Consider the following 27,355-nt stretch of genomic DNA (forward strand, 5'->3'; position numbering starts at 1 on the left):
ATCCATTAAAAACTTCTATCACTGCATTTACTGCATTGTATTGAAATTGTCCGTTATATTTCTGTCTTACCCAGTAGACTAAAATCTTTTGAGATCAGTGGCGTTGTAGCTTTGTATCACAAACTCAGAACAATAGTTGGCTTAATACATGGTAGACATTTTCTGATCTAAGCTGAACAATTAAGAAAGACTTTAAGTTTTGGTTTGCAAAGGCTTTATTTCTGAATATATGTGTGATTTTAAATACTTTCAACAAGCAAAATTGACAGTATTACATAAGTACAATCAATAATATAAGATAAAGTGCAAAATTATCTGAAATCAGAGTATTCTGGATAGAACACTGGGAAGAACAATGGCTTCCCCCCATTTAAAAAGGCACAACAGCACCTCTTTTCTATTTGCTTCTCTTCAAGTGTTCAAAATGGTAAGAACGCTTTCCATGACACTGGAGGCAAGAGTTTCCAAACACTTACCTTTTAAAGCTCAGAAACTGGGTTCAGGTGACATTTTATGAGAACAATTCAGGAGACCAAGCACTTTTAGTTTCAGGCACTGAAGGTGACCAACCTCCTGAAAACGGAAGGCAACATTTGACTTCTGAACGGGAACCAAGTCCCAAAACCGACTCTTTGAAAATCCAGCCTAACCCTGCACTGTTACAGTCAGGAGATTTCTGTTCTACTGCTGTAAGCGCATTCTTCAAATTTAACTTTTTCTTAATTAAGCATTTATCAGTTCTTTGTTTGACATATTTCAGTTTTTTTCTTGGTAACTCTTTTTGATCAGGAGAATTATAAGCAGCAGGGCATTTCCTTAGACCCACGGCCTGGAATCTAAGCATTTTTGAAGGAAATACTTTTTGTGTGGTAGGAGGGACCCATTCATCAACATCAGTTTCAAGGTACTTAGCAACAGAACAGTTGTTGGAGATCTCTGGTTGTGTAATACTAGATATAGTAGGGCTTCTGGATTTCTGGCCGGGTGTCTTTATGTTTTTTGGACAGCTAGGGGTGGCTTGCTGTGCATCATTTACAGTGGAAATCCTTGTCTTTTTATAGTTAGCATCAAGGTCCAAATAAAAGGCAGGTAATTTTTTGAAAGCTCCTGTCATTCCATGAATTCTAGTTTGGTGGAATCCTATAACTGGAGTTGACTGTGAACATGGAACAAAGTCTTGGCTATCTTCAAAATCATATTCTGAATCGGACTGAAAATGAGGTGGAGAGGGACATGTTTTTAGATACAGAGAGGCAGATGTGTTTTGCAAGGATAATTTTTGTGAAGACTGGCTGGAGTTTTCAGAGAATGATCTCAATGAAAAATCAGATTCTGTATGATGACTTTCTGCCAGAGACTTTCCCCACTGTAACAAAATATCCTGTGACTTTTTGGTCATTTCTGTTGCCATGTCCATTTCTTTAGGACTATCATCAAAGAGATCAGCAGAAGCATTGTAGCCACCTTCATGACCAGTAGAACAGTTTGCTGTTAGGTTATTACCAGTGTGCTCATAAGACATTTCTTTCAATGTGTTCATACTTCTATTTGGCATACTGCAAAGAGCTTCTAAAGGATATGTGAGTTTCCTGCAAATTGTCAAACTGTCACCCTGGTTCTTTGGCCGCCTACAGTATTGTTTATTTTCTAAGTTGTGAAGGTTGGAAACATCATTATACCTCCTAGAACTCAAAGTTGTCAACTTTTCACTCATTTCGGATAGTGATTTTTCTCCACATCCATTAAAATATTTGCTACTGAGACAAGAATGGTCAGTCTCTGAAGTATCGTGCTTAAGTGAAATTTCAGCCTCATGTGGTGGAATTCTGGTAGACTTAAGAGTAACTGTTGTGCCTGAGCCTTTTGAAGATGGAAACAGAGCTGACAGATAAACATTTGGTAGAAGATTTTCAGAAATGCCTCTTTCACTACTACTTATAGAGACAGTCTCTGCTGTGTTCTCTGGTTGTGACTCCTTATGAACACTAGGACTTGGATTTGCTTCACAGTTGGAAAGGAAGTTATTTTTGCTGGAGTTTGCTTTGACTGTTGCTTGTGGTGATCTTAAGCCTATAGGTGGTGTATGCAAGGATCTAGTAGTTCTCTGTGGAGTCACGGATAACCTGCTGTGGTCTGCATGTAATTTACTGACGTCATTATCTAGATGACATTTCCTGCTACTGCCATCTGTCTGGGTTATAGCAATCTCACTTTCGATAGCTGCCAGAAATTTGTTTAGGCTTTCAGAGAGTGGAAGGTCAGCCCAGATCTCAGGGTCACAGTCCTGAGAACCCCCAGCTATCTCTTCAAGTCTGAGTGATGAAGGTGGATAACACATAGATCTCTCCTGAAAGCTAGTGGGGGTATCTATATCATAATACTGGTGACATGTTAGCTCACGCTGGGAATATATATTTTTAACTTCCACTGCACTGTGGAAGGATTTTGTATTACTTGGCTCAAGAGGCTCTTGCACTTTCAAAGGGAATAAATTAGAACCAGGAACTCCACTTTCATGATGATTGCTATGAACCGCACTTGGCTGATTAGCTTGTAAGCCAAGTTCTTCACCCAGCTTTTGTGCTGCACTCTTTTTATCCATATAAGAAACAGGGCTCCATAAACCCTGTATGGTATCGTGGCAGCTATTGGAACCAGTGGCCTCTGCAGAGGAGATGCACATTCTGTTCTGGTGAAGAGTATCAATGGCCTTGCTTTGTTCTGAAGCTGAAAAATCATCATCATCTGTTAGCTGTGAAACAACGGAAGTGAGTTCAAGTGATAGCTGCCAGAATCCTGAAAAATCATCACTGCCGTGGGACTCAAAACAACAAGAACTGCTGTCAGGGCCACATATGCTGCTGACATCGCTATTTGAATTTTCTAAAGCAAGTAAGTGGCTATTAGGTGCCTGGGAGCCACAGCGAAGTTTCCTGATATCAGAAAGCTGCAAAAGCCGATAGAAATAGTCAATGACAGTGAAGCCTGCGACACCTGGGTCTGGTAGAACAATCTGGCAAGCTACTAGCGCTTTAACTTCTCTCTTGTGGTCTGAGCACTGCTCTAAGAGGTTACTGGAACCTGAACCTTGTCCATGTTGGCTTTCAAAATTCTGTGAAAGAAGTAAATGAATTTAAATCAGAATAATATTTTCTTCCTTTGACTCAAATGTGAAACAAAACAGGGATTTAAAAGGTTAAAAACAGATGCAACTATAACCCCCACCCCTGTAATTTCAATTCCTCTAGCGTTATAGGGTTTAACTCTAGAGGAATTGAAATTATGGGGAAGTAAACCTTGGAGTAAAGAGACTTGTCTTTAAATTTTGGTTCTAAAATTTCCTAGTGTTGGGACTTTGGACAAGTTATTAGGAGCCTTAGTTTTCTCATTTATAAAATAAGGATAAAAATGCAGGATTACTGTATTAGCAATAACACACAAAAAACTATAGTGCTTAGCAAATAGTAGTTGCTCAATAAATGGTAACTAGTATTATATTTCTCATTAGCTTCCATAAGCTTTGAGTGTTTAAAGGAATGTTCTCACTTAAAAAAAAAAAAAAGAAAAAAAAGCCGTCTGAGATTTTAAGAAAGAAAACCTCTGTAGCTCCTGGTTTCATCTTCCCTTTGGGTTTTCTCACGTTCAGCTGTGAAGTGCTGTATCCGCTTTTTAAAACCCTGACTGCAGTGTAGGCAAAATACTGATTTGTTCCCTTTAGCGTATAAGAGACAGAAAATGATTACTCCTTCAGTCAGCACATTCTCTTGACTTTTTCTATAGTCACTTTTATAATTATTTAAAATGATCCTTCCTAACCTATTCTTACAGTTATCAACACTCAGTTACTTTGCCTTCAATGTTAGTTCCCTCTTTCTCCTTTGATAGATAAGATTAAAAAGTCAGAGTTGACGAAAGTTTTACTACAGAAACTGAACTGAATTTAGAGGGTACAGTAAATACCAAATATCAAAACAAAATGTCTAACACTTGTGAATTTATAATAAATTTAGATTTTTAAAGCTCTGAATGCATTTGAATGGGGCTCTTCTAACTTTTGAAAGAGGAAGTTGTTATACTTGGTATTTTAACAGATCACCTATAGCCTATTTTTACAAAGCTTAAAGTGTTTCCACAGGCTCTCACACTTATGACTCCTAAAAACTATTTAGAAAATTAAAATCATTTCATTACAATGGAAATGTTAGCATAATAATAAAAAGAAAGCTAGTCTCAATTACCGTCACTCCAAAAATAAAGCTTTGTCCAACAAAGCAAGTTTCAACTGCTTTAGTTAATAGGGTCTGAGTTGCATCACTGTCCAGTGTTTCTGGAATTTCATTAGGATCTTGAATGTACCTTGATTGCAAAGAAAACAAAAAATGGGAAGAGATAAGCTTTGAAATTTTAACTTTCCATAAAGTCAGAAGACACAATTAGTTTGAAAACACAGCATGAAACTTTTGAGTTACATATAGGGAAAAAAAAAAGTGACTTTAAGAGCTACGCCTTTTGTTCCCTCTAGGTTCCTATAGCCTAGAAAGACAAAAACAACTGATCAAGTGTGAATAAAGTAGATGCCTGCCTAGTAATCAAGCCCAGCAATTATTCTAAAAGTGTCAGTGGGAGTAGTGCTGGGATCTTTAACCCTTCTCCTCAAAGCAGAGGGGGAAGTCTTTCCTCATTGCTGGCAATCCTGGCTGTGGTCCCTTGGCCCTCCCTTTCTTCAAATCACTTTGCTCTCAACTATAAGGAGATGAACAGAGATTTCCTCTGTTAAGTATTAGGGGAGGAAGGCAGAAGATTGAAGGGGAGAAAAAGCTTCAGTTGCTTACATATATCCTTACATTCTCAGAACATCTTAACAGGTCAAACTATGCAGATGAACTTGCAATGCAAATGAAATAAATGACAAAATTCAATTTCTGATATGCAAATATTCCTTCAAATAGCTTCTTCCACCTCAAGAAACCTTAGCCACTTGATTTGAATAATCCTTCAGTTTGAAACAATTTTACTTTCTTATTATATATTTCTCTAACTTGGATTAGAGTTTTGTAATTTAATAGTCTAATTACAGTTTGGTTGGAGCATGGTTTAATGTCATCACAATATGTATTCAGTAAATAAAAATCTTTGTTTCTCACTTGATTATCTTTTAAATGAACTGATGATCTGAGGTCGAGTGATCTTTTTTACTAAATGCATATTACCTTAAAAACACATATCTTCGGGGGCTTCGCTGGTGGCGCAGTGGTTAAGAATCCTCCTGCCAATGCAGGGGACAGGGGTTTGAGCCCTGGTCCAGGAAGATCCCACATGCTGCGGAGCAACTAAGCCCGTGCGCCACAACTATTGAGCCTGCGCTCTAGAGCCCGCGAGCCACAACTACTGAAGCCCTCACGCCACAACTAATGAATCCCGCGCGCCTAGAGCCTGTGCTCCACAACAAGAGAGAAGGCACCGCAGTGAGAAGCCCGCATGCCGCCACGAAGAGTAGCCCCCGCTCACCGCAACTAGAGAAAGTCCACGAGCAGCAACAAAGACCCCGCACAGCCAAAAATAAAACAAACAAAACCCCCCCCCCAAAAACCCCACGTCTTCAAATTCTATTGATGTACTAAAGTAGTAGCTAGGAAAAAGAATGCTTTAAATATTCTTACCTGTGCAAACCAGTGGCTGTAAGACCAAAAAATGCATCTAAGCAGCTTCCAAATACAGTAATACCAAATAATTTGTTTGATTCTACAACTTTTAAGGCAAGCTTATATCTGTAACTGGCATTTTCAGCTTCACCAGTAGAGCCACATTTTGGACAATTAGACCTGCAAAAGTGGAGGAAAAAAAGCATAGAGATGTTCACTTACGTTTTTTTAATATGATGTAAAACAAATCTGGAAAAGTAAAGATTAAAAATAATATTTTGTGTACAAAATGTACAAGTTACGTCCTTCTTAAACGATTTCAGATCAACCTCTTTTGAATTTTCTCTATTCATAAGTTACTTTACTGATTTAAATTAAGTAGCACCAAATTGATAGAAATTGAAGGAAAACTGTGTGTGCGTGTGTGGGGAGAGAGAGGGGTGTGGGGAGGGAGGCTGGCTGGTTGGTTGTTACTGGGTAGCTAAATCATCGTTAACAAATGAGGCATAGTATAGTCTGAGGTTGGGGGTGGGGGCAAACTAGATATAATGAAGCGAGCACCACACCAGCAGAAGACCTGAGTCTATCTTCTGTTAAAAGGACAATGAATAATCTCAAAACATTTAATAAATATTTATACACAAAGTACCTAGTCATATTTTTCTCACTATTATAAGAATAACTTTACTTTCTTTAATTTAATTCATTGAAATATGCTGAGAATTTATTAGATTACAAAAACTAGGTACAAAACATCTTGTTTAACTTGTTTGTAAGGCAACTATGCAATTATGGCCAAAGGCATTGTTTTTTTGGGGGGTGGTGGCGGTGGTGGTTCATGTTTAATAGTGAAGATGGCCTAGGTCATGTTTAGATGTTAGCTGATTTTTTTTTTCAAGTTTGAATTCTATCAAACACTTTTTTTTTTTTTTTTGCCAAAGCCTTTCTTATAAAAAATTACTGGGCTTCCCTGGTGGCGCAGTGGTTGAGAGTCCGCCTGCCGATGCAGGGGACATGGGTTCGTGCCCAGGTCCAGGAAGATCCCACATGCCGTGGAGCGGCTGGGCCCGTGAGCCATGGTCGCTGAGCCTGCGCGTCCGGAGCCTGTGCTCCGCAACGGGAGAGGCCACAACAGTGAGAGGCCCACGTACCGCAAAAAAAAAAAAAAAAAAAAAATATTACTGTGTATGGGCTTCCCTGGTGGTGCGATGGTTAAGAATCCGCCTGCCAATGCAGGGGACACGGGTTCGAGACCTGGTCTGGGAAGATCCCTCTACCGCGGAGCAACTAAGTCCGTGTGCCACAACTACTGAGCCTGTGCTCTGCAACAAGAGAAGCCACTGCAATGAGAAGCCCGTGCACTGCAATGAAGAGTAGCCCCTGCTCGCCACAACTAGAGAAAAGCCCATGCACAGCAATGAAGACCCAACACAGCCAAAAATAAAAATAAATAAATTTATATATATAAAAAAAACTACGGTGTGTTAAGTATAACACTACTGTTATGTACTAGCAGTCTGGTCTTGGGATAGATACTAAATCCCTTAAATTTAGATTTCCTCATCTGTGAAATCCAGGGTTGAAGAAGGATAAAATGAGACAAAGTATAAGAAAAGAAAGTAAAGAAAGAATCTAGTACAGATCTTGTCAAGTTAATGTGTTTAGTCTGCTTCTCCCTCATAATTATATTCAGTATTGTGATGGTTACCGTCACTTCTACTATGCTTTCCTCTTTTCTAGTTGTTTGCAATCTTAGAACTCTGCTATCCATTTTTCACATTCTTAATTTAACAAATTGACCCCTTAAAACATCTTATGGTAATGGTTAATCCTAGAACTGTTTTTTCTTCATGTCGCTAATGACCTGGCTTAAAAATGTGAATAGAAAATAATGTTAGAGACAGTTGTATAAATTTGATTGCTGCCAGACAGCCACTAGGGGGAGCCTGAATTCCATGGCTCACAAGGTGACTCTTGAACAAAGGTTAACCCTTCATATAAGAAGTTACTGGGGCTTCCCTGGTGGTGCAGTGGTTAAGAATCCGCCTGCCAATGCAGGGGACACGGGTTCGAGCCGTGGTCCGGGAAGATCCCACATGCCGCGGAGCAACTAAGCCGGTGCGCCACAACTGCTGAGCCTGCGCTCTAGAGCCTGCAAACCACAACCACTGAAGCCCGTGTGCCTAGAGTCTGTGCTCCGCAACAAGAGAAGCCACCGCAATGAGAAGCCCGTGTAGTCCCCGCTCTCTGCAACTAGAGAAAGCCTGTGTGTAGCAATGAAGACCCAACTCAGCCAAAAATAAATAAATAAATAAATAAAAACAATAAATAAATTAAAAAAAGAAGTTACTGATTCACCATCATTACATCTGTGCTAATTATTTTTTTTTCCACACTGATGATGGATCTGTGCCAATCCATTCATATAATCTTAACCAAATTGGCTGGAGTTTGTGGTGTAGTCTGGCCATAGAAGGAAGTGAAGGTAATCGACTTACCAGGGCATAAAACCTCATTAGTACCAAGCTCTAGTGAAATGAATTAAGTGTTTTAAATATATATTAGAACTTCTTTAAAGATTATGTACTAAGAATGCATTCAGATCTAATGTAAAATTCTTAGCAAATCTTAGAATTAATGTGCATCAGTGTTTTACAGTTTACAAATGTTTTCAACATACATTATTACCTTCTGATACATAAACAAGGCATTTACTCCCATTCACAAACTGGGAAATTGGGATGAATTTTTGCCCAATGTGACAAAGTTAGTGATTTTTATGACCAAATCCAAGGCTTTGGATTCCTTGCCTGGAGTTTTCTTGTATAACTATAAGAACAGTATGGTTAATAATGAACTATCTTACAGATACAGAGCATCAATGATAGCCTATGAAAAACTAGTATTAATGCATTATTAGCATTAATGCATATACACACTAAATTATTTATACTTTTATGTTATATATAAAATGAAGATATTTATGTACTTTAATCCTTTTGGGAATAAGTCTGAATTGAAATAAATGTTAGTATGGAGTAATACAGATCACAGCTTTTCAAACTTCAGTATGCATACCAATCACCTAGGGATCTTCTTAAAATGAAGATCCTGATTCATTAAGTCTGGGACAAGGCCCAAGATTCTGCATTTCTAACAAGCTCCCAGGTGATGCCAATGCAGCTGTTCCTCAGACCACATTCTGAGAAGGGTAGAGACAACACATTCAAATCACAGTCCTCTGATTTAACTTCTAGAGGCACCCCTACTTCCAAAACGTCATTTGTTATGGAATAGCAGTTTTCAAACATATTTGGTCTCAGGGACCCTTTATACTCCTAAAAATTATTGAGAATACCAAAGAGCTTTTGCTTATGTGGGTAGTATCTATCTATATTTCCAATTGAAAATGAGAAGTTAAATGAAAGTGAGAAATTGAGAATTCTAAAAAATACTTATTAATACCTTAAAAAATAGATCCATTGCATAGTTAACAAAAAGAACATATTTTTACAAAAAATAACTATGTGTTCCAAAATAAATTAGTGAGAAGAGAGTGGCATTGTTTTATATTTTGCAAACCTGTTTAATGTCTGTCTTAATAGACAGCTGGATTCTCATACCTCCTTCTCTGCTCACTCTGCTGTGATATTACATGTCATGGAGCCTCTGGAAAACGCCACTATGCACTTTTACGAGAATGAGAGTGAAAAGGCAAATTATGCCTTAGAATTATTATGAAAAGTTTTGACCCCAAGAAGCCTCTGAAAGGATCTAAAATAATATTTGTATTTGCTACCTTTTTTGTTTGATACCAGTTAAAACATTAAGTTTCATTCATTTTATTTTTCTAGGTTAGTGTACTTATATTTAGCCCCAAAGTAGAAAAATTGATGATTAGTAACCCTTTGAAAATCTGATGAAAGCAATGGACTCTCTCTCTCCCAGAAAACCGCACACATAACCATAACACACAATACTTTACATATTTCACAGGTAAAGGTAATGAAAAATATTAAAAAATAACATAGGAAAAGAAAGTTCTTAGTGCTAGAGACAGATTTCTAGACCAAAGGGATAATGGGTCCCGTTAAGTGAATCAGAAGGGCAATTTACATGTTTGGGCTGGCTGGATTGCTTATATGGACAAATGAGTCCCCTTTCTTGCTCATAATTTTTGGGAGTACATACACCTCCCCCATACATATATAAAATCATATATATATATATATATATATATATATATATATATATATATATGTTTGTTCCTTCATATGAGATTACCATATTCACATATACAAATGTGTATATATATACATATTCATATATACATATGAATACGATAATGAAGGACCAAACTAACTTTTATACAGCTGACCCTTGAACAACACAGGTCTGAACTGCAACAGGTTCACTTATACATGGATTTTTTCAAGAGTAAATACTATATAGTACTATATATTCTGTGGTTGGTTGAATTCTTGGATGTGGAACTGTGCATATGGAGGAACCACAGGTATGGAGGACCTGCATAAATGGAGGAACGGCACATATGGAGGGCCAACTGTAAGTTATACTATGTAGAGGGTTGGCACCCCGTGTTGTTCAAGGGTCAACTGTACATATACTTTTTACATTTTTATGTCTTTATCTGTATCTTTATCTATGCCATGGAATCTTTTTTGAAAAGAAATCTAATTTGGAACCCTAATTCAAGGCTGAGAATGGAGCTGTTGTTGAAACTAAAGTGGGGGCCCTAAAGCCCTACCTACTAGTCAGCACAATCCACTATTACTTCTCTAATCCTATCTCCTTCTAGAAGCATAGAACCCTAAGGCTCTGCAGAACAGTAATTTGAAAACCACCACTACTCTAATCTTGGAGGTTAGCAAGAGAAAAAAGTTAATCTCATAAAACACAAAACCTATTATGGTGGTTGTCACTAAGGATTTGGGGTTCAATGAAAAACTTTTAGGGAGCAGTCTTTTGTTCTTCACTGTCTCTAAAATCTTCTGCAAAGGCTACAGTGTGGGATTCCTCTGTCATAAACTTGCTGTGCTGCAGCAGTGAGGAACTTCTGTTTCCTGTGCTGGCTTACAACTGACTCCAGGTGAAAAGAAAGGAAAGCAGAGATAAAAGTAGAAAAGATAAGCACTGGAAATTATGGGAATAGACTTTGTAGCATTGTCAATGTAATATCTGTAGAGGAGAGGCAATGTTTTTGTGGACTACATTTCCACAGGCAAGGACAAAGTGCTGTGGATTTTATGTGACTAAATGGTCCAATTAGAGCTCAGTTTTCTGGGGGCATCTTAAACTCTGGGAAAGAGAGGGGGGAGGTATCATTCTAGATACAAATTTCACTGCTAATTTAGAGGTAATATAGTAATTATGGATCTAGATAGCAGTCAGACTGTTTAGGCTTGAATATGTTTCTGCCACTAACTATCTGGCTTTGTGATTTGGGGCAAGTTATTTAACTTTTCTAAGCTTTAATTTTCTCCTTTGAAAGTTGGCATTAACAGTAGCACCACCTCACAGGGCTGTTGTATTAAAAGATATAATGCTTACAAAGTTCCTAGCACCATGTGTAGCATACAGTAAACATTCATTAATGTTATCTATTGTTATTACCAGTCTAAAGAGGTAAAAATGGCAGTATTGTTCAACCTAAATGGTTGTTATGTGCTTTTTAATCACCAGGATATAATGCAATAGGTAAAGTATACTTGCCCAAGATCATACAACTATCAAGTGTCAGAGCCTATCTACAACCCTGTTGTGTTTTCCAAAGCTTGAAATTGTTCCATTATACCACACTGCTTCTAAGAATAGGTCCTGATCAAAGGCAAACAGTCCCTGAAAATGAGTGAAGCGAAGTCTAGATCGAAGACAACCTAGACACTATCACACTGTCATTTATTCATTCATTTAACATTTATTGTGTATTTTCTAAGAACTAAACCATAGGCTGAATGCTGAGGATTTAATGATGAATAACACAAATAGGTTCTTTCTCTCAGTTTACAAATGAGTACTTGAAAGAATGGCTTAATAAAGAAATAGTGAAAACTACTGGAAGGATGACTTAGAGTCCAGGTGTGGGTTGGAACTGTCAATTCCTCCCCATACAATGCTAACTAGACAAAAAAGACTAGCTAAGAATATTGCTGGCCTACCACTCTACTTACATACTACTAGGTACCTACTAGATATTCTTATTCTCACCCCTAGGAAGAGAGAATGTATTCTTAAGGAACTCCAACCCTAACCTCTCACCTGTACCCTATAAAGATCAGAGAAGAATCTTAGGCTCTCAGGTCTACTTGGCCTGAATCTGGGCACCATAATAAAGTATTATGTGCCAAGCACTGTTCAGGTGCTGAAAGATACAGAGGTTACAATAACATAGTCCCTGTTCTCAGGGAGTTTATTCATTTATTAAAAAATAATCTGGAGATTATGCAAAAATAAGCAAACAATGAACAAACAAAAAACCCCTACACTATTTCCAGGGATATCCCAGAAGTGTACTAAGTTTTTGCATCAGGCTCGTGACTTCCTCTCTGAGAAATCAGTTTTCTTCTCTGAAGCAGGTACTTAGTAAAGACTTGGAGATAATTTGAAACATCCCTCTAGTAATAGAGGATTACCAGCCAATTCTATTCTAGGATTTACAGAAGAACCAATCTAAGAGAATCTTATGTCCTGGTACAAATTTAATCCTTACTTGCCTTTGAGCCATAGGAAATCTACAGTGTACACTTGCATTTTCTTTCTCACACTTTCAGGCTTTATTTTTACCTTTTAGAGACCAGGATTATCCGAGAGAAGCACTTTTGACATGAAGGATATATAAAACTAGAATTCTGAAGAGCAAGAACTGAGGCAAGAAGAAATTTTCTTCTTCTATTCATGTGTCCTTGCTGTGGTCTGCAAAACAAAATAGCCATGGGATGAATTGCAAATCTTTAATTGCATGTGTGTAATTTATTTCTTAGGAAAATCACTTAAACTTCACTGCAAAACCAATAGATGTTTTCTTTGTAGTAAATGTTAGTGTATTGGAAATTTTCTTTTTCTGTTTAATTAAGAAAATAAGATTTAAAACAGAGTAGTTCAAGCAAATATTCTGTTTTTGAATAAATGCTCCACCCCAGTAATTCAAGAAAGGTATCATTTAACTTCTTTCAACATCTTTATAATAAGAGCTATATAGAACTTGTTTCCACTATTAATAGAAAGGAACGTAAATGAACTTACAGGAATGTTTAAAAGAACCTAAATTGGTGGGAAATAGTTCTTTTCAGCTGGAAAAAAAAATCACTTCATTAGATTTCAGTATGTACATTTTTTTTTTTTTTTTTTTTTTTGTTTTTGCGGTATGCGGGCCTCTCACTGTTGTGGCCTCCCCCGTTGCGGAGCACAGGCTCCGGATGCGCAGGCCCAGCGGCCATGGCTCACGGGCCCAGCCGCTCCGCGGCACGTGGGATCCTCCCAGACCGGGGCACGAACCCGTATCCCCTGCATCGGCAGGCGGACTCTCAACCACTGCGCCACCAGGGAGGCCCAGTATGTACATTTTTACACAGCTTGAAGAGGAAAAAAAGACAATTTAGAGTGTACAGATAGAAAAATAAAAATGTTGCATGGTCAAACGAGAGTTCAAAGTGCTTTATGAACCTTGTATAAAACACATCAGAGAAGTAAAACAATAAAATAGCAGTTCGCCTCTTTTATACTTTCCTTTTAAAAACTCAAATGTTGGTTTATCAAAATTTTTTTAATTGATTAGCTTATTTACAGCATAATATAAATGCTCTGAAATAAAAATCTCTGTACATGTTCAATATAAAGCTATGCCAATAAATTTTCATTTGTAAACACACGGTAAAAGCTTTCAATTTCTGCAAATGGGTGAAACTGTTTCTGAGACTGGCATCAGCAAATTTTGACAAAGTGGAAGTCATCAGTTTAAAAATCATTAAAAAATCTTTTAGGTATAGCTCCTCCTGAGGATGATCACAAATTTAGAAATGTGATTATGGAATGGGTATCTTAAAATGTTACTAATCCTGTCCAACAATCAAAATATTCCTGTGAAAATAAAATCTTGCCACCTAAGGCAGTAAGATGGAAACTTACAAAGATTATAGATAAATGGATTTACATAAATCACCGACCTATGTCATTAAAGGGGGCATAGAAAAAAAATCTAACTCTGCTTAATTCTTGTTGTTATCCTTGTATACCCTTAGGTATACATGACTAATAAGGTTCTACCAAAAGCAGATATGCCTTCCTAGATTTGGTTGTCACTTTAGGCTACATGGCAATCTCTAAGGACAAGGTAGAGGAGGTGATACAGGATACAAGGAAAAGGCAGAAAGAAAGGCCAGAGAACACTGCTATTTTTAGTGCTACTTACCTCAAGTTCCTTCTTGCCAATGCAACAAATGATGGAATGTATGTCAGCAAAGGCCTCCTCCCTCTACATTTCCTCTAAAATCCAGTTTGGGGTAGGGTGTAACATGGTGGTACACCTGCCTATGAGCTAGGGGAGATAAAATAGGGCAAACTCCCTCCAGAAAATGTTGTCTTTTACCTGCTTAAAATCTTGCAGTTTAGAATGAAGCCTCAATTCCTCACAATGCCTGTCAGGCCCTAGCTCATCTAGCCTCACCTTGACCTCACCTTGTACCACTCGCCCCCTTAATCACTGCACTTCAAGCCATGCTAGCCTTCTTTCTGCTCCTCAAACACACCAAATAATCTTTCTTAGGCTTCTGTGCTTACCTTTCTCTTTGTCTGAAATGCTCTTCCCTTAGTACTTCAAATAGCTGGCTCATTCTCATCCTTCAATCTTTAATGTTACCCCTTAGAGAGCTCCATTTCATCTCAGGTAAATACTTCCTTCCTCTTAGTTTCTATGATATCACCCATTTTACTCCTTCATGGTACTAATCGTGCTCGTGATATATGCAATCATGAAAATTATATATCAGATGATACATGCTTACTTGTTTTTGTTGGTTCTACCCCCATTAGTCTTAAAGTTTCATGAAGATGGAGACCTGGTCTATCAAGTCACCAATAAATGAAAAACATATATAAGCAGAAATATTTGTGAATTAATTTCTAAATTATTGTGCAAGCACTAATTGCTGTTATTCTTAAAGGAAGGATGGTTAAATTGTCATTATTTAAGGGTTTATTGCCCTCTAGTGGAGAAATAAACAAATTTGAGAACTGAAATGAAAAAGGTAATTGAAGTATTTTTACTATTTGTGTTTCACTTGGTAAATTCCAGCAAATGGCAAAAAGACTTTCCATTCATTGGCTGGTGAAAAAAATGCAATGAGATCCTTTTAGACAGTCACTATTAGTTATTCCTTTTGTTATTTTCATAGTATTTCCTTATGATTCTTGTCATCTAGTTTGTTTTGCTTCTCTCTCTACTGCCTGACTTAAAGTATGTTGAATTAATGTTTGATGGATAACTGAATGAAGCATCAGGAATGAGCGAATACTAAAGTTAGGAAAACATGATCACAGACTTAGGAACAATTCCGTATGTGGTATCTATTGCAATTTATCTTTCTTCTTGATTTTATTGGGAAGGATGGTGATATTGCATTACATTGCTTTCAGTTCCATCACAGTCAGCAAACCATATTCCAATTTAATAAGTCCAATATATTTACTTATTTATCAATCATTTATTGTGCAGCTGATAAATACCAGGTGATGGGAATAATATAAGAGATGGACAAAATATACAAGGTCCCTACCTGGTCACTAGACTTATAGTGACCAATAATCTCACCAAAAAACTGAAATTGTGGAAGATTCTATAAAGAAAAAGTACAGAATACCATGAGAAAATACAACAAGGGGACTGATCTAGTCTTAGCTTGGGGGAATGGGGAGAAAGAGAATAGTTAAGCACACAGATAACCTTCTTTTAAAAAGTACTTTCTCTCAGAGTTGTCAGATTAAAGTTGATTTTTATTTCCATTTTAAATATTTTCTAAATATTTCCTATTTAAATATTTCTTATTTAAATATTTTCTAAATGTATTAATTTTTAACTGGACAAATCAATAAATATAATAAAAACCTTGGGTCCTCTAGAAGTAGAAACAGGAGAATGAGATGGAGAGAGAGGGAGAAAAGTATAAATGTTAGGGAATTAATTAGGACCTCAGTTGGCTTTTGTTTTGACGGCCAGAGATTGCTCAAGTCAATGTCCAGGACTGAAGACTCTGATAGACTTATGCTTATGAAAATATGCTGGGTCCAGGTGGACATAATATAGTGCATTTTTAATTTAACATGGAATACTCTGGAATACTTGCATTCTCTTGCATTCTCTGTTTCTAGTCATGGGAGATGAATTACAATCCAAGATGCTTTACTAATTTATCACAAAAAATTACTGTCACAAGGAAGGAACTCATCTTAAGCCCATATCTGCTTTTGGATAAAACTAGGTGTTAAAAAAAATTAAGCTAAATTATAAACAAAGTTATTTGAAGAAGGGGCATTAGGTGAAGCAAATATTTATGGAATCATGCTAACACAGGTGATGCATCCTTTTCACACTAGAGATGCTTTGGGTTCTCAAACTTTAGTGTGCATCAAAATGACCAGGAGGGACTGATAAACCACAGATTTATGGGCCCCAACGTCAGAGTCTCATTTCGTTAAATCTGGGATGAAGGCCTGAGAATTTGCACGTCTCACAAGTTTCCAAATAAGGCTTATGTTGCCTACACTTGAAAACTACTATTAAAGCTTTTCAGCTTAATTCCCTCATTACCAAGTTTTTAGAAGGTACCTTAATAGCCTATAAAAAATCATGCTCATATATACACACAAACTGATGCAGTTTTTTCCTCCTTTGGACTAGATTAGAAAATCCAAAATAATTGGGCTAGACCAGAGAATCTAGAATACTTCTTCTTAACTGTTAGATCATGGAGAAAAAATTTAATTAAGTATTTAATGTGAATTAGCCTATGGGGAGGGTGGTGAAGAGAAGTGTAAGATGTGGATTCTATTTTAATGAAGTTTATAATCTGGTTGGGCTCATAAATTCTTCTGGATGCTTTACAATTCTCTCTCTTATACGATTATCTGATCCACTCAGAAATTAAATAACTAATTAAAGGTCAAGAAGCAGGTAGCATCAGGTCTGGAATTCATGCCTTCTGATGAGTAGCTCACCGGTCTTTCTAGTCCATTACATTATTTGCTCAAGCTTCACACAAACTATTTGTATTTGTTTCAAGACTGTGACCAAAGGATGAAATCACTCCTTTAAAAAACTAGTTCCCACTTCTAATGGCATACAGAAAAGGAGATATGACTAACTCTTCTCCCTTTCTTCACTCCTTCCCAAACTGTTCTTGCTTTGCAAGAAAATCTTTGTCACTTTGTTGCTCTCAGATTTCCTGTTTCACATTTTACAGGACAAAGAGTCCTCAGCCATGGAAACGGTGGGTACTCTGAGTTGCTTTATTAAAACTAACTAATGGCCTCCTCGAAGGGTGCATATTCTGTCTAATTTTTCTAAAGGCAGTCATAACAAGTCCCTGAGAAATGATTTTCTGACATTAACATGAAAAATCTGGAAAGGGGAGAGGCAGGCAGGAGATAAGAAAATTAAATAAGCAAAAACCAGACAAAACCTCTTTTGTTTGGAGAAATACTGGTGAAAAATATTTTAAAAACATTAGCCAGGAAAATCTTAGTGAGTATAATACACAGTTTTTCCACTGCATTTATGATAGGTAAAGTACTATTCTAGGGATTGGGAAGGGAACAGGGTTACAGATAGAAAAAACAGGCTCTATGTTCAAAGAATTTATAATCTATTGGCTAAGACAGACAATGTAGAACTACCAACGAAGTGACACAAAGGTACAGAATATGTGTAAGTTCCAGACTTCCATATCTCAACTGCTTATCTGACAGCCAAATGTATTTGGGTATCTCACAGTCATCTCAGGGCTTAATAGGTTAAAAAAAGAATCAGAATTCTTAGTTTCCTTTCAAACCTCTTTAAGAGTAATTTTCTCCATCTCAGTAAATGGCAGTACTCTCCAACTAGTAATTCAAGCCAGATACCCAGGAGTCAAGTCATCTTTCATTCCTTTCTTTCCCTCAAGTCCCACATCACATTCATCAGTCTTTTTTGACACCCTTGAGTGTCTATTTCTGCATCTAAAAACCATCATTCTGGGACTTCCCTGGTGGCACATTGGTTAGGAATCCGCCTGCCAATGCAGGGGACACGGGTTCGAGTCATGGCCCGGGAAGATCCCACATGCCGCGGAGCAATGAAGCCTGTGTGCCACAACTACTGAGCCTGCACTCCAGAGCCCGTGTGCCGCAACTGCTGAGCCCACGTGCCACAACTACTGAGGCCCGCATGCTCTTGGGTCCATGCTCCTCAACAAGAGAAGCCACTGCAATGAGAAGCCTGCGCAGCGCAACAAAGAGTAGCCCCCGCTCGCTGCAACTAGAGAAAGCCCACGCGAAGCAACGAAGACTGAACGCAGCAAAAATAAATAAATAAATAAATAAGAACGGTCATTCACTCTTCCCTTAATATATTCTACCACCAGCTTAATCCAAACCACCATCATCTCCTGCTTATGCTGCTGTATTAGAATCCTAACTGTGTGATCTGGTCCCTGACCATTTCTCCAGACTCATCTCATAAAACTGTTCTTTCTGAACATGATCCAGCAACACTGGTCTTTTTTTAGGTTTTTAAACACTAAGATGCCAAGCTCTTTCCTGCTTTAAGGTCTTTGCATAACCTATTCACTCTGGAATGTTCTTCCTTTCTTCTGTTGCATGGCTGTCTTTTAGGCCTCAATTTAACTGTCAACTCCTTAGAGAGGCCTTCTCAGACCAACCTAAATCAAACAAATTCCACTTTACTCTTCTTAAGTCCACCCATAAAAGGTTTAAGTTCCATTAGAACAGGAATCTCAGACTTCCCTGGTGGCATAGTGATTAAGAATCTGCCTGCCAATGCAGGGGACATGGGTTCGATCCCTGGTCCGGGAAGATCCCACATGCAAGCCCGTGCGCCACAACTACTGAGCCCGCGCACTTAGAGCCTGTGCTCCACAACAAGAGAAGCCACTGCAATGAGAAGCCCGTGTACTGCAACGAAGAGTAGCCTCCACTCTCCACAACTGGAGAAAGCCTGCACGCAGCAACGAAGACCCAATGCAACCAAAAATAAATAAATAAAAATAAAATAAACTTAAAAAAAAAAAGAACAGGAATCTCACATCTTGGTCACCACTGTAATCCTAGTACCTAGCAGTTCTTGGAACAGAGAAGGGAGGCATTTAAAAACTATCTGTAGAATGAGTAACTAACTATTGGGTGCTTTGTGACCCAATCTTGCAGGGTTAGGAAAGGCTTCTTAACTTAGAAGGCTTCATAAACTGAGACCTAAGGAATGAGTAAGAATTAGCTGTGTTGGGGACGGGATTTAGAAGAGGTCTGGAGGTGAGGGATAATGGTGCATTTGAGGAACTCAGAAAGACAAAAAGGGCCCTGTGAACCATGTTAAGTTTAGACTTAAACCTGAGGGCAAATAGGAGGGACTGAAGGAAAGGTTTTTAATGGGGCATGCCCAGATCAGATTTGTGCTTTAACAGCCTCCAGTGTGGTGTCTGGATTGAAATGTAACAAGATTGAAAGAAGGAGAACCAGCTGGGAGGCTACTGGCCTAGTTATGTAGTAGTCGTGCTGAACCAAAGTAATGACAGTAAAAGTGGCGAGAAGTGTATGGATCTGAGATATTCAAGAGGCTGGTATGACTGGCTGGATGTGAGAGATAAGAAAGGCACCTAGAAAACTTTCAAGTTTCCCAAGGGGGAGGGGGAATAGGGGAGGAAAGGATTGGGAGTTTGGGATTAGCAGAGGCAAACTATTATATATAGAATGGATAAACAACAAGGTCCTACTGTACAGCACAGGGAACGATATTCAATACCTTGTGATAAAACATAATGGAAAAGAATATATGTGTATAACTGAGTCACTTTGCTGTACAGAAGAAATCAACACAACACTGTAAGTCAACTATACTTGAATAAAATTTTTTTTAAAAAGTAAACTTTCAAGTTTCTGGTTTGAGCACACTGCTCAGTTAAGCACTTTCCCTCTGGGTCGTCAAAGCAGTTTGGAAAAGCCAGCTGCCTACTTATCTCCGAGCACCTCGAAAGTCCCAAGTAGCACCTTTTCCTCCCTGTATGTCCGGTTCCAGACGCTCACCCGTATCCACCTGATGGCACATACAAAAGCTTGCTGAGTGACTGCAGCAGCACTGTCTCAAATTAAAATAATTGACCTTCCTACTCTTTTACGCTCATAACCGCCCTTTTCTAGAAGAGACTGACTCCTGAAAAAACAACACAGAATGCACTGAGTCTCACTCAGAACGACGTTAAGGGTCTCGTTAGGAGTCTCCGGCCCTTGCTCCCCGAGAACCTCCTCTCCCAGCTCCTCACCTGAGGCTCAGGACGGGGATCCTTGCCCGGGCGAAGCACAGTGACGCAGAGCAGACCCGCAAGGCTCAGCGGCAAACGAGCGCCCTCCAATCGAATCTCCCGCGCTTCCTTCCGCCGGAAGTGACGGTTTGGCCGTCCTTCCTCAGAGCCAATCAGAAGAAGGAGCCGCCGATGGTGGAGATATGGCGAAACAGCCTGTGAGCCTTTGCGGATGAACGTTTTTGTCAGACAGGGTTTGACGAAGGTTCTTTACCGACTGGTGGAGCACTAGTACAGTCTGTAAAGTTGGTTTTCGGGTAGCGTTGAGCCAGCTGGGCGTAGGGACCCCAGGAAGGGGTAGGGGTGGGGATGGGCGGGAGCGCCCCTTGGACCGCCCCTCGGACCGGGGTTCTGCGGGCTGACTGGAAGGAGAAGCGGACGTGGGTGCTGGGGGAGCCGCGAAGACAAAAGGGGCCTCTGCCGGCTGGGGATGGCACTGCCGGGGGGCGGGAGGAGGGGGAAGGCGGGGCTTGAAGCGGCTGCCGGTTGCCGGAAGAAGAAAGGGGGCGTAACGTGGAAGAAGGGCCCGGGATCTAGTGGGATTCCCGGGCGAACTCCGTTGTCGGTGAGGGATGGCCTGTGTGGGCTGCACGGAGGTTTGGGGTGACCCACCGACAGAGTACCATAGGAGGTGGTTAGGCTGACATCATGGAGATGGGGTGCAAAGGAGCCACACCCAGCGGTCTGCGAAGCCAGTGCTCCACCGCCTCCTGAGTGACCTAGTGCAAGTCCCAGCACCTCTCGATCCTCAGTTTCCTCAGCTATAAATGGGAATAACAATCATACAGGACCCACAAAATAGGTGGGATGGTTGAGTTAGATGAGATGGTGTGCCACTAAGCCTAGTGCTGTAGTGAACCATCAATAAATTGTTATGGTACTGCCCACTGGGGGGAAAAAAAAGCACACCGTGAGAGTTGTGAGTTAACTTTTACTGGGGACAAAATGAGGACTAGAGGCCGAGAGACAGCATCTTAGATAGCTCTGCGGAGCTGCTCCAAAGAGGTAGGGGGGAAGGTCAGTGTTACATATGATTTTAGTGAAAGGGGGAATGCACAGTCAAGCACACATTTTGGCAGAGGCTAGCTGCTAGTCACAAGGAGCAGATGTCACCATTGATGATTTTAGTGCTTTTCTAGATATGAGAAGATGCAAGAATTTGGGCTCATAAAACCTCCTGAAACTATATCTGAAAGGCCTGTTCTGCCAGTTTTTCCCAGAGCACAGAGTGCCTCATTCCTGATCTCCACCCTGAACTCCTTTTAGGGTGTGTTAAAGGTCAAGGCTGCAGTGGCTAGTGACTTAATCCCTGTAGAGGCTGATGGCAAGTAGCAATTTTTAGTTGGCTGTACTATTAACGATATTATTACTGTTATATGGAATTTGCTGTGGCAATTATATGGACAAGGCTGTGGCAATGGAATTAGAGTGCGACCGGAATAAAGGTGGACTCTAAAGAGGGGATGGTACAAGAGAGAAGTAAAATCTGGCGGCACTCTCTGGGACGGGGACGGGGTCGGTATGGCTTGGGCGACCCGGGTTTGCGCGGAGTTGCCGAGGGGCGGGGTGGCTTTGGGTTTCCCCCGGGGAGGAGGAGCCTGTCTGCTGCGGGCGGAGCTGCGGGGGTCCCGGCTCGGGCTGCGCGCATCTGCCAGTCTCCGTTTTACCCTCCCTGCAGCAGCCGGCCTGAGCCATGGGGCGTCGCTCCCTCCTGCTCCTGCTCCTAGCTTTCCTGACTCCTGGGGCCGCCACACCCGTACCGCCGGCCCTGAGGGCCCTCAGCAGCCTGCACTTGTCAACCAGCTTCAGATCCCGCCCCGCTGTTGCCATGAAGTACTCGATTCACTACATCCAACAGAAGGTAAGGGGGAAGGGGTTTGGGGTGGCGGAGCGGGTGGTGAGGACTGGCTTCGTGGTTCCCAGGCACCGGAGCTCACCCGAAATTTCGGACCCCTAATGCCTAGGACTTGTCCGAACTTTGGCTTACACTTTACAGATGGTGGCCCCAGGTCCCCAGTCTGTTTAAATTCTGTCCTCCCATTACCAATGATTTATTATCAGTCCTGGCTCTACACTCTCTTCTGTGATTGGCCACAGCAGTGACTTCAACGCCTTCTGCTCCCAGAGGCTGCCCTAATGAAAATTCCTTTGGCCTTCCGCCAAATTCAAATTATTTAATCCCAACTCTGGCACCTACTTCAAGGTGACAGTCATCCTTTGTCCCAAAGCAGGCCCTAAATTCAAACTTCCAATATCTTATTAGATACTATCTAATATTTATTCAACCTAAATTGCCAGCCTGTTGTCTCATGTTCAGCTCAGAGTTGATTTTGTAGACCTTTTAAATTTTTTTTATTTTTTAAAAATAATTTTATTTTTGGCTGCGTTGAGTCTTCGTTGCTGTACGCGGGCTCTCTCTAGTGGCGGCGAGCGGGGGCTACTCTTTGTTGTGGTGCGCGGGCTTCCCATTTCGGTGGCTTCTCTTGTTGCGGAGCACGGGCTCTAGGTGCGCGGGCTTCAGTAGCTGCGGCACGTAAGCTCAGTAGTTGTGGCTCGCGGGCTTAGTTGCTCTGCGGCATGTGGGATCTTCGCGGACCAGGGCTCGAACCCATGTCCCTTGCATTGGCAGGGGGATTCTCAACCGCTGCGCCACCAGGGAAGCCCCGTGTAGCCCTTTTATTAAGAGTTTTTAACCTTCCCTATTCTCCGTGAAACTGAACATATATGTAGCTCACCCTTGTAAAGGAAGTTGTAGGAGTCTCTCAAGATTTGTGGTGGGGGGTGGGGGTGAGCATCTCTATAGTTCTGAAGCCTGAGTTTAGGAGTTTAAGGTAGGCCTAATGCCTTTGTGCTTGGCTGAAGCATGAGGTAGGTATTCCCTGAGAAGCCTGGATGAAGAAGTACATCCTGTGTGAAATGACAGGATCCCTTACAGTTCTGTATTTCTGGGAGCCTGTGAAAAGATAGGCAAAGATTTGGGAAAGGTTGGGATTAGAAGTGCAAGAGTCTGAGGTTTGGCTTTAGGAGTCAAATAGACCAGAATTCCAATCTACTACCTATGTGACCTTGGGAAGTTTCAAGTGTTTCTCTGTGCCCAATTTCTAGATCTCCAGGGGATTTGGTGATGGTTAAATGAGAGCAGATCACATGTCCATAGCAGAGTACCTGGCCTCAAGTAGGCACTTATTAAACTCATGGTTACTGACCTATGAATTTTGAATAGGAATTTGAGATAGCGGGATGGTGTGAACTTATAGAATAATTTATAAGAAATTGTTTTTAACCCAGAAATTTAGAGATTATGAGGAAGAGAAAGCATTCTAGATTTAGCAGGAGTACTAGGAAACAGGGGTCTTTTTCTTAGGCAACTCTCTAGGCTACAGTTTCCTCATTTGTAAATTGAGAGATCAGGACAAGGACCAATGAGTTTCACATTTTACTGAGGAAAATTAAGGGCTTTTTTTATGGAGCTGTCTCAAAGGGATGGGGAAGGCCCAAGTGGAATCCAAGTTAGGGTACCCCAGAACCCCCTCTCTCCCTGACCTCTTTCAGCCTGAACTTTATGTTTTTATCTGTTTTATATACTGGGATATTGCAGAGTTCCATAATTAAAGTTAAATTGAAGGGGAACTATTGGAATGAAGATCTCTACAATCCTTTTAGGAATGATGAGAGAGAACTATCAGCAGAAAAGGGGGGTAGGGAATGAAAGGGTAGAAGAGACTGAATGATCTCTTAGGTCCTAATTTATATTCCTTCATTGTAGATTCCTTTCTTGACCACTTCACTCTTTAGATATATAAGTTGAGGCCAGTTCTTTTTCCATTTTTGGTGATTTATAAGATTTGGCCTTAGCCATGTTTTGCCCTCTGGCTTATATTTAGTTCATATTTTAGGACACAGATTCTACAAATGTTTTATTACCATGATAATTTTCTTTACATCAACTCCAATTGAGTTTTATTTCATTCTTGTTGAGAAAAACGTTCACATATGTATTTGTTGCATAATAATGGTTTTATAGTAATTGCCAACTTTTCTGGACCATAGATTTTTAGTTGGGACTGAAAAGTATGTGTAAACTCAACTTTAGTTTTTTTAGTTAGAGCACATGAAATACTTTTATGCCTTTTAATAATAAACAGTTATTATTGTAACTAAGGTTTAGTTTTTATTCAAGGTTTAATTTTCATCAAACATTATAATAATTTTATTTATCTGTGGTTATATCTGTCCAGCTGACCAAGCGATTCCCAGCTGTCCTTATATGCATATAAGCTCCATGAATGGTCTTGGTAAAAAAGCTGAGTCCTCCTTCATAACTCTGATTACTTGCAGAATGAAGGGCCAAGTCCTTGGTATTGTTCCTCATCTCATAACCCCAGCTGGTCTTTCAGCTTCACATCCTGCCATAGGCCCCTACCTCCCCGCGCCTTCCCTGTACACATATACTTTTAGCAACATAGAACATAGAATTGAAGTTGACTGTGTCAGAAATTCTGTCTGGAATACCATCCCTCTTCTCCACTAGTTAAACTCATACCTGTATCCCAGCTGAAATGTCACCTCTTCTGTCACCTCTTCTGTCTGGAATACCATCCCTCTTTTCCGCTAGTTAAACTCATACCTCTATCCCAGCTGAAATGTCAACTTTCTTGACTTTAGTTGGTCTTTTTTCACATGTACTATTTTGTATGTGTCTCCTCATCTAGATAGCACTGTCCAGTACCCAGAAGAGCCCATAAAAATATAAAATACAAAATAAATATTTGTTGAGGGAGTGAATGGATGACTATCCAATGAAAACCCAAACAAAGCAAAGTCTACCATTATTTAATTGACACAAATCAATTTTTGTTTATTTTTCTTTTTATCTTTTACTTCTGTTCTTTACCAATTATATTTCCTCTTCTTTCAGAGTCTTTATATGTTGTTGATTTAGTAGGAATATTTGATTTCTTTTATCCAAAATAACTGAATCAGGAGACCAGACAAAGGATAGCACATCACTCGGGCACATCAAGGCTCTGGGTACATGTGTGATGCCAGTGTTGTAAAAGGCTCCTTGGGATGCATGGCTTGTGGTTATGAGGTTTCCTTGCTCCTCATTACCCTCCTACTCCCACCCGAGCCCCTCTGACTGGAATGTGAATGCTGAGGGCATTTTACTATGTGATGTAGTGAGGAAGGAGAATGGGTCCTTTCAGGCTGTCATTTTCCTCACTGGTGAAAATAGAAATCAGTGTTTACTGAATTAGTCAGGGTTCTCTAGAGAAACAGAATCCATAGGATGTGTCCGTGTGTGTGTGTGTGTGTGTGTGTGTGTGTGTGTGTTTATGTATCTGTTTCTCCACAGAGAGAGATTGATTAATTTTAAGAACTTGGTTCGTATAATTGTGGAGCCTTGTAAGTCCAAAATCTTCAGGGTTGGCCAGTGGGCTGGAGACCCAGGGAAGAGTTTCAGTTTGAGTCCAAAGGCAGTCAATTTGCATAATTCCTTGCTCAGGAGCGGTCAGTCTTTTTTTTACTATTTGGACCTTCACCTGACTGGATGAGACCCACCTACGTTATGGAGGGTGAAGCTGCCATACTCGAAGTCCACTGATTTAAATGTTAATCCTATCCAAAAAACATCTTCACAGAAACATCTAGAATGTTTGACTATTCTGGGCACCATGGCTCAGCTGAGTTGACATGTAAAATTCACCATTACATCTACCAAGGTTGTTGTGAGGGTTAAATATGGTAATTCAGGAAAGCACATGCATAGTGCCTGGAACATTAGGAAATTAAGGAACTTAATAAATGCTGGTTCCTCCCCTGCTCTCTCTTAAAACCACACTCTCCATAGTGCTATACCTTTCAGGTTGATCCAGATGCTGACAGTTGTGGTAATGTCTCTTTTAAGAAACCTAGTGGTCAGTCATCTACACTCAACTATTCTTATTTAACTACTGAACAGTGTTTATGTGAGAGCTCTGCATCTTGGCCCAGCATTGAACTCATGGCTGCTGACTCCTGCAGGGCCTTCCCACAGCTCCTTCCTTATCTACTGTGAGACCATCACAGTGGACTAAGCTATTTTGATTTATGTACATCCCTTACAGTTCTACTTTCAATTCCTTTTCTGGGTTTCCCTTTCTTGTCATGGTGGCCCTGATGTCTAGTAAAATGGAGCTGTGTCAGGCCTCTTGGAAGGGCCTATTGCTTTTTCTCCTCCTCTTCCTCCTCTTTTCATTTTTTCCTTCTTCTCTTTTTCTTACTGGTTCATCTGTTGATGGCCTTCCCCTGAGGCCTGGAGCATACCGTCACAAATATTATGTGAATTCTGAACTGATTTCTGTTTTTGCTCACAGAATCATTGTCAGAAGGGGTCACTGTAGTCCACCCCTTAGATATGATGAATTGACTGTGATCAAAATTATGGAGGGTTAGGAACTTGATAGAGCTTGAATACCATACAGGTTTGAGAATGAATTCTGTTTCTAACACTACCTGAGTAACTTCAGACAAGTTACTCTGAGCTTCCATTTTTATAATCAGCCAAATAGGTATAATTATACTACTCATCTCACAGATTTCTTGTGAAATGAGCTGATATGTGTAAAGTGCTTATCAGGCACAGTTTAGATCACTTGGTAAACACTCAGTAAATGGTAAATGTTATTTTTATTTTATCTTGCAGTTTCTTAATATGGCTTTTAACTTACCTCCTCTCCACTCAGAATAAAATATTTAAGTCATTCCTTGTCATACCTAAAATAATTATTCTGGAAAATATGAAAATCTTTGTGGATTCTTTTCTGTTACATAAGTAGTACATATGTGTCTTTTTACCAGTGGGATATAATATAGTTCACTTGTAAATATGGCATAGAAATTAATTTTTTTCTCACTTGAAATCATTTTCTTTCACATAAGACTGATATATAAAGAAAGTCATCTGAAGCTATTTCTATTTTTTTTCTATGCTATTTTGAGTTTTGGTAAATTGTGGAGGGGAAAATATATGATAATAAATGTATCCTTTTAGGTTTTTGCAAATACCTTCTCTTCTTGATAATAATACTAAATCTAACCTGTCTTTCTGATAGCAGAGTTTTGAATATTTTATCAGTTAATGCTAAGATG

At 39.7% G+C, this 27,355-nt stretch overlaps 2 protein-coding genes across 11 annotated transcripts in view; one reads left to right on the forward strand and one right to left on the reverse strand.

The window, feature by feature from the left end:
- Positions 1-208: 208 nt before the first annotated feature.
- On the reverse strand, positions 209-20,291 carry DDIAS (DNA damage induced apoptosis suppressor). Of its 6 annotated transcripts, none has more exons than XM_082629107.1 (7): positions 20,186-20,232; positions 14,071-14,196; positions 12,906-12,952; positions 12,447-12,575; positions 5,661-5,822; positions 4,239-4,356; positions 209-3,112 (listed from the first exon to the last, which is right to left on the reverse strand). In XM_082629107.1, the coding sequence occupies exons 4-7, from the start codon at positions 12,557-12,559 to the stop codon at positions 512-514; spliced, it is 2,994 nt and encodes a 997-aa protein (XP_082485233.1). In that variant the 5' UTR covers positions 12,560-12,575; positions 12,906-12,952; positions 14,071-14,196; positions 20,186-20,232; the 3' UTR covers positions 209-511. The 6 variants fall into 6 exon arrangements, with proteins under 6 accessions (XP_082485233.1, XP_082485235.1, XP_082485234.1 ...); XM_082629109.1 differs by lacking the exon at positions 20,186-20,232 and adding an exon at positions 20,111-20,149; XM_082629108.1 differs by lacking the exon at positions 20,186-20,232 and adding an exon at positions 19,950-20,100.
- A 34-nt stretch (positions 20,292-20,325) lies between these two features.
- Positions 20,326-27,355, forward strand: part of PRCP (prolylcarboxypeptidase) — a 71,781-nt gene continuing 64,751 nt past the window's right edge. For 2 of the 5 annotated variants that reach the window (XM_082629113.1, XM_082629117.1), the window contains exons 1-2: positions 20,326-20,382; positions 21,903-22,085. In XM_082629113.1, coding sequence (XP_082485239.1) covers positions 21,918-22,085 — 168 coding nt within the window. In that variant the 5' untranslated portion in view covers positions 20,326-20,382; positions 21,903-21,917. Of the gene's footprint in view, positions 20,383-20,405; positions 20,430-20,712; positions 20,790-21,490; positions 21,549-21,902; positions 22,086-27,355 lie in introns of those variants that run through there. The other 3 variants (XM_082629116.1, XM_082629115.1, XM_082629114.1) reach the window with 3 other exon arrangements.

This window comes from Mesoplodon mirus (assembly GCF_964341445.2).
Source record: "Mesoplodon mirus genome assembly, chromosome: 7".
Taxonomy (NCBI): domain Eukaryota; kingdom Metazoa; phylum Chordata; class Mammalia; order Artiodactyla; family Ziphiidae; genus Mesoplodon; species Mesoplodon mirus.

Coding starts and splice junctions, on each gene's coding strand:
- DDIAS (XM_082629110.1), bottom strand. CDS start 12,559: ATGAATAGAAGAAGAAAATTTCTTCTTGCCTCAGTTCTTGCTCTTCAG. Junction 4,357..5,660: donor ACAGCCACTGGTTTGCACAG/GTAAGAATATTT, acceptor TTTGCAATCAAG/GTACATTCAAGATCCTAATG. Junction 3,113..4,238: donor GCTTTATTTTTGGAGTGACG/GTAATTGAGACT, acceptor CTTCTTTCACAG/AATTTTGAAAGCCAACATGG.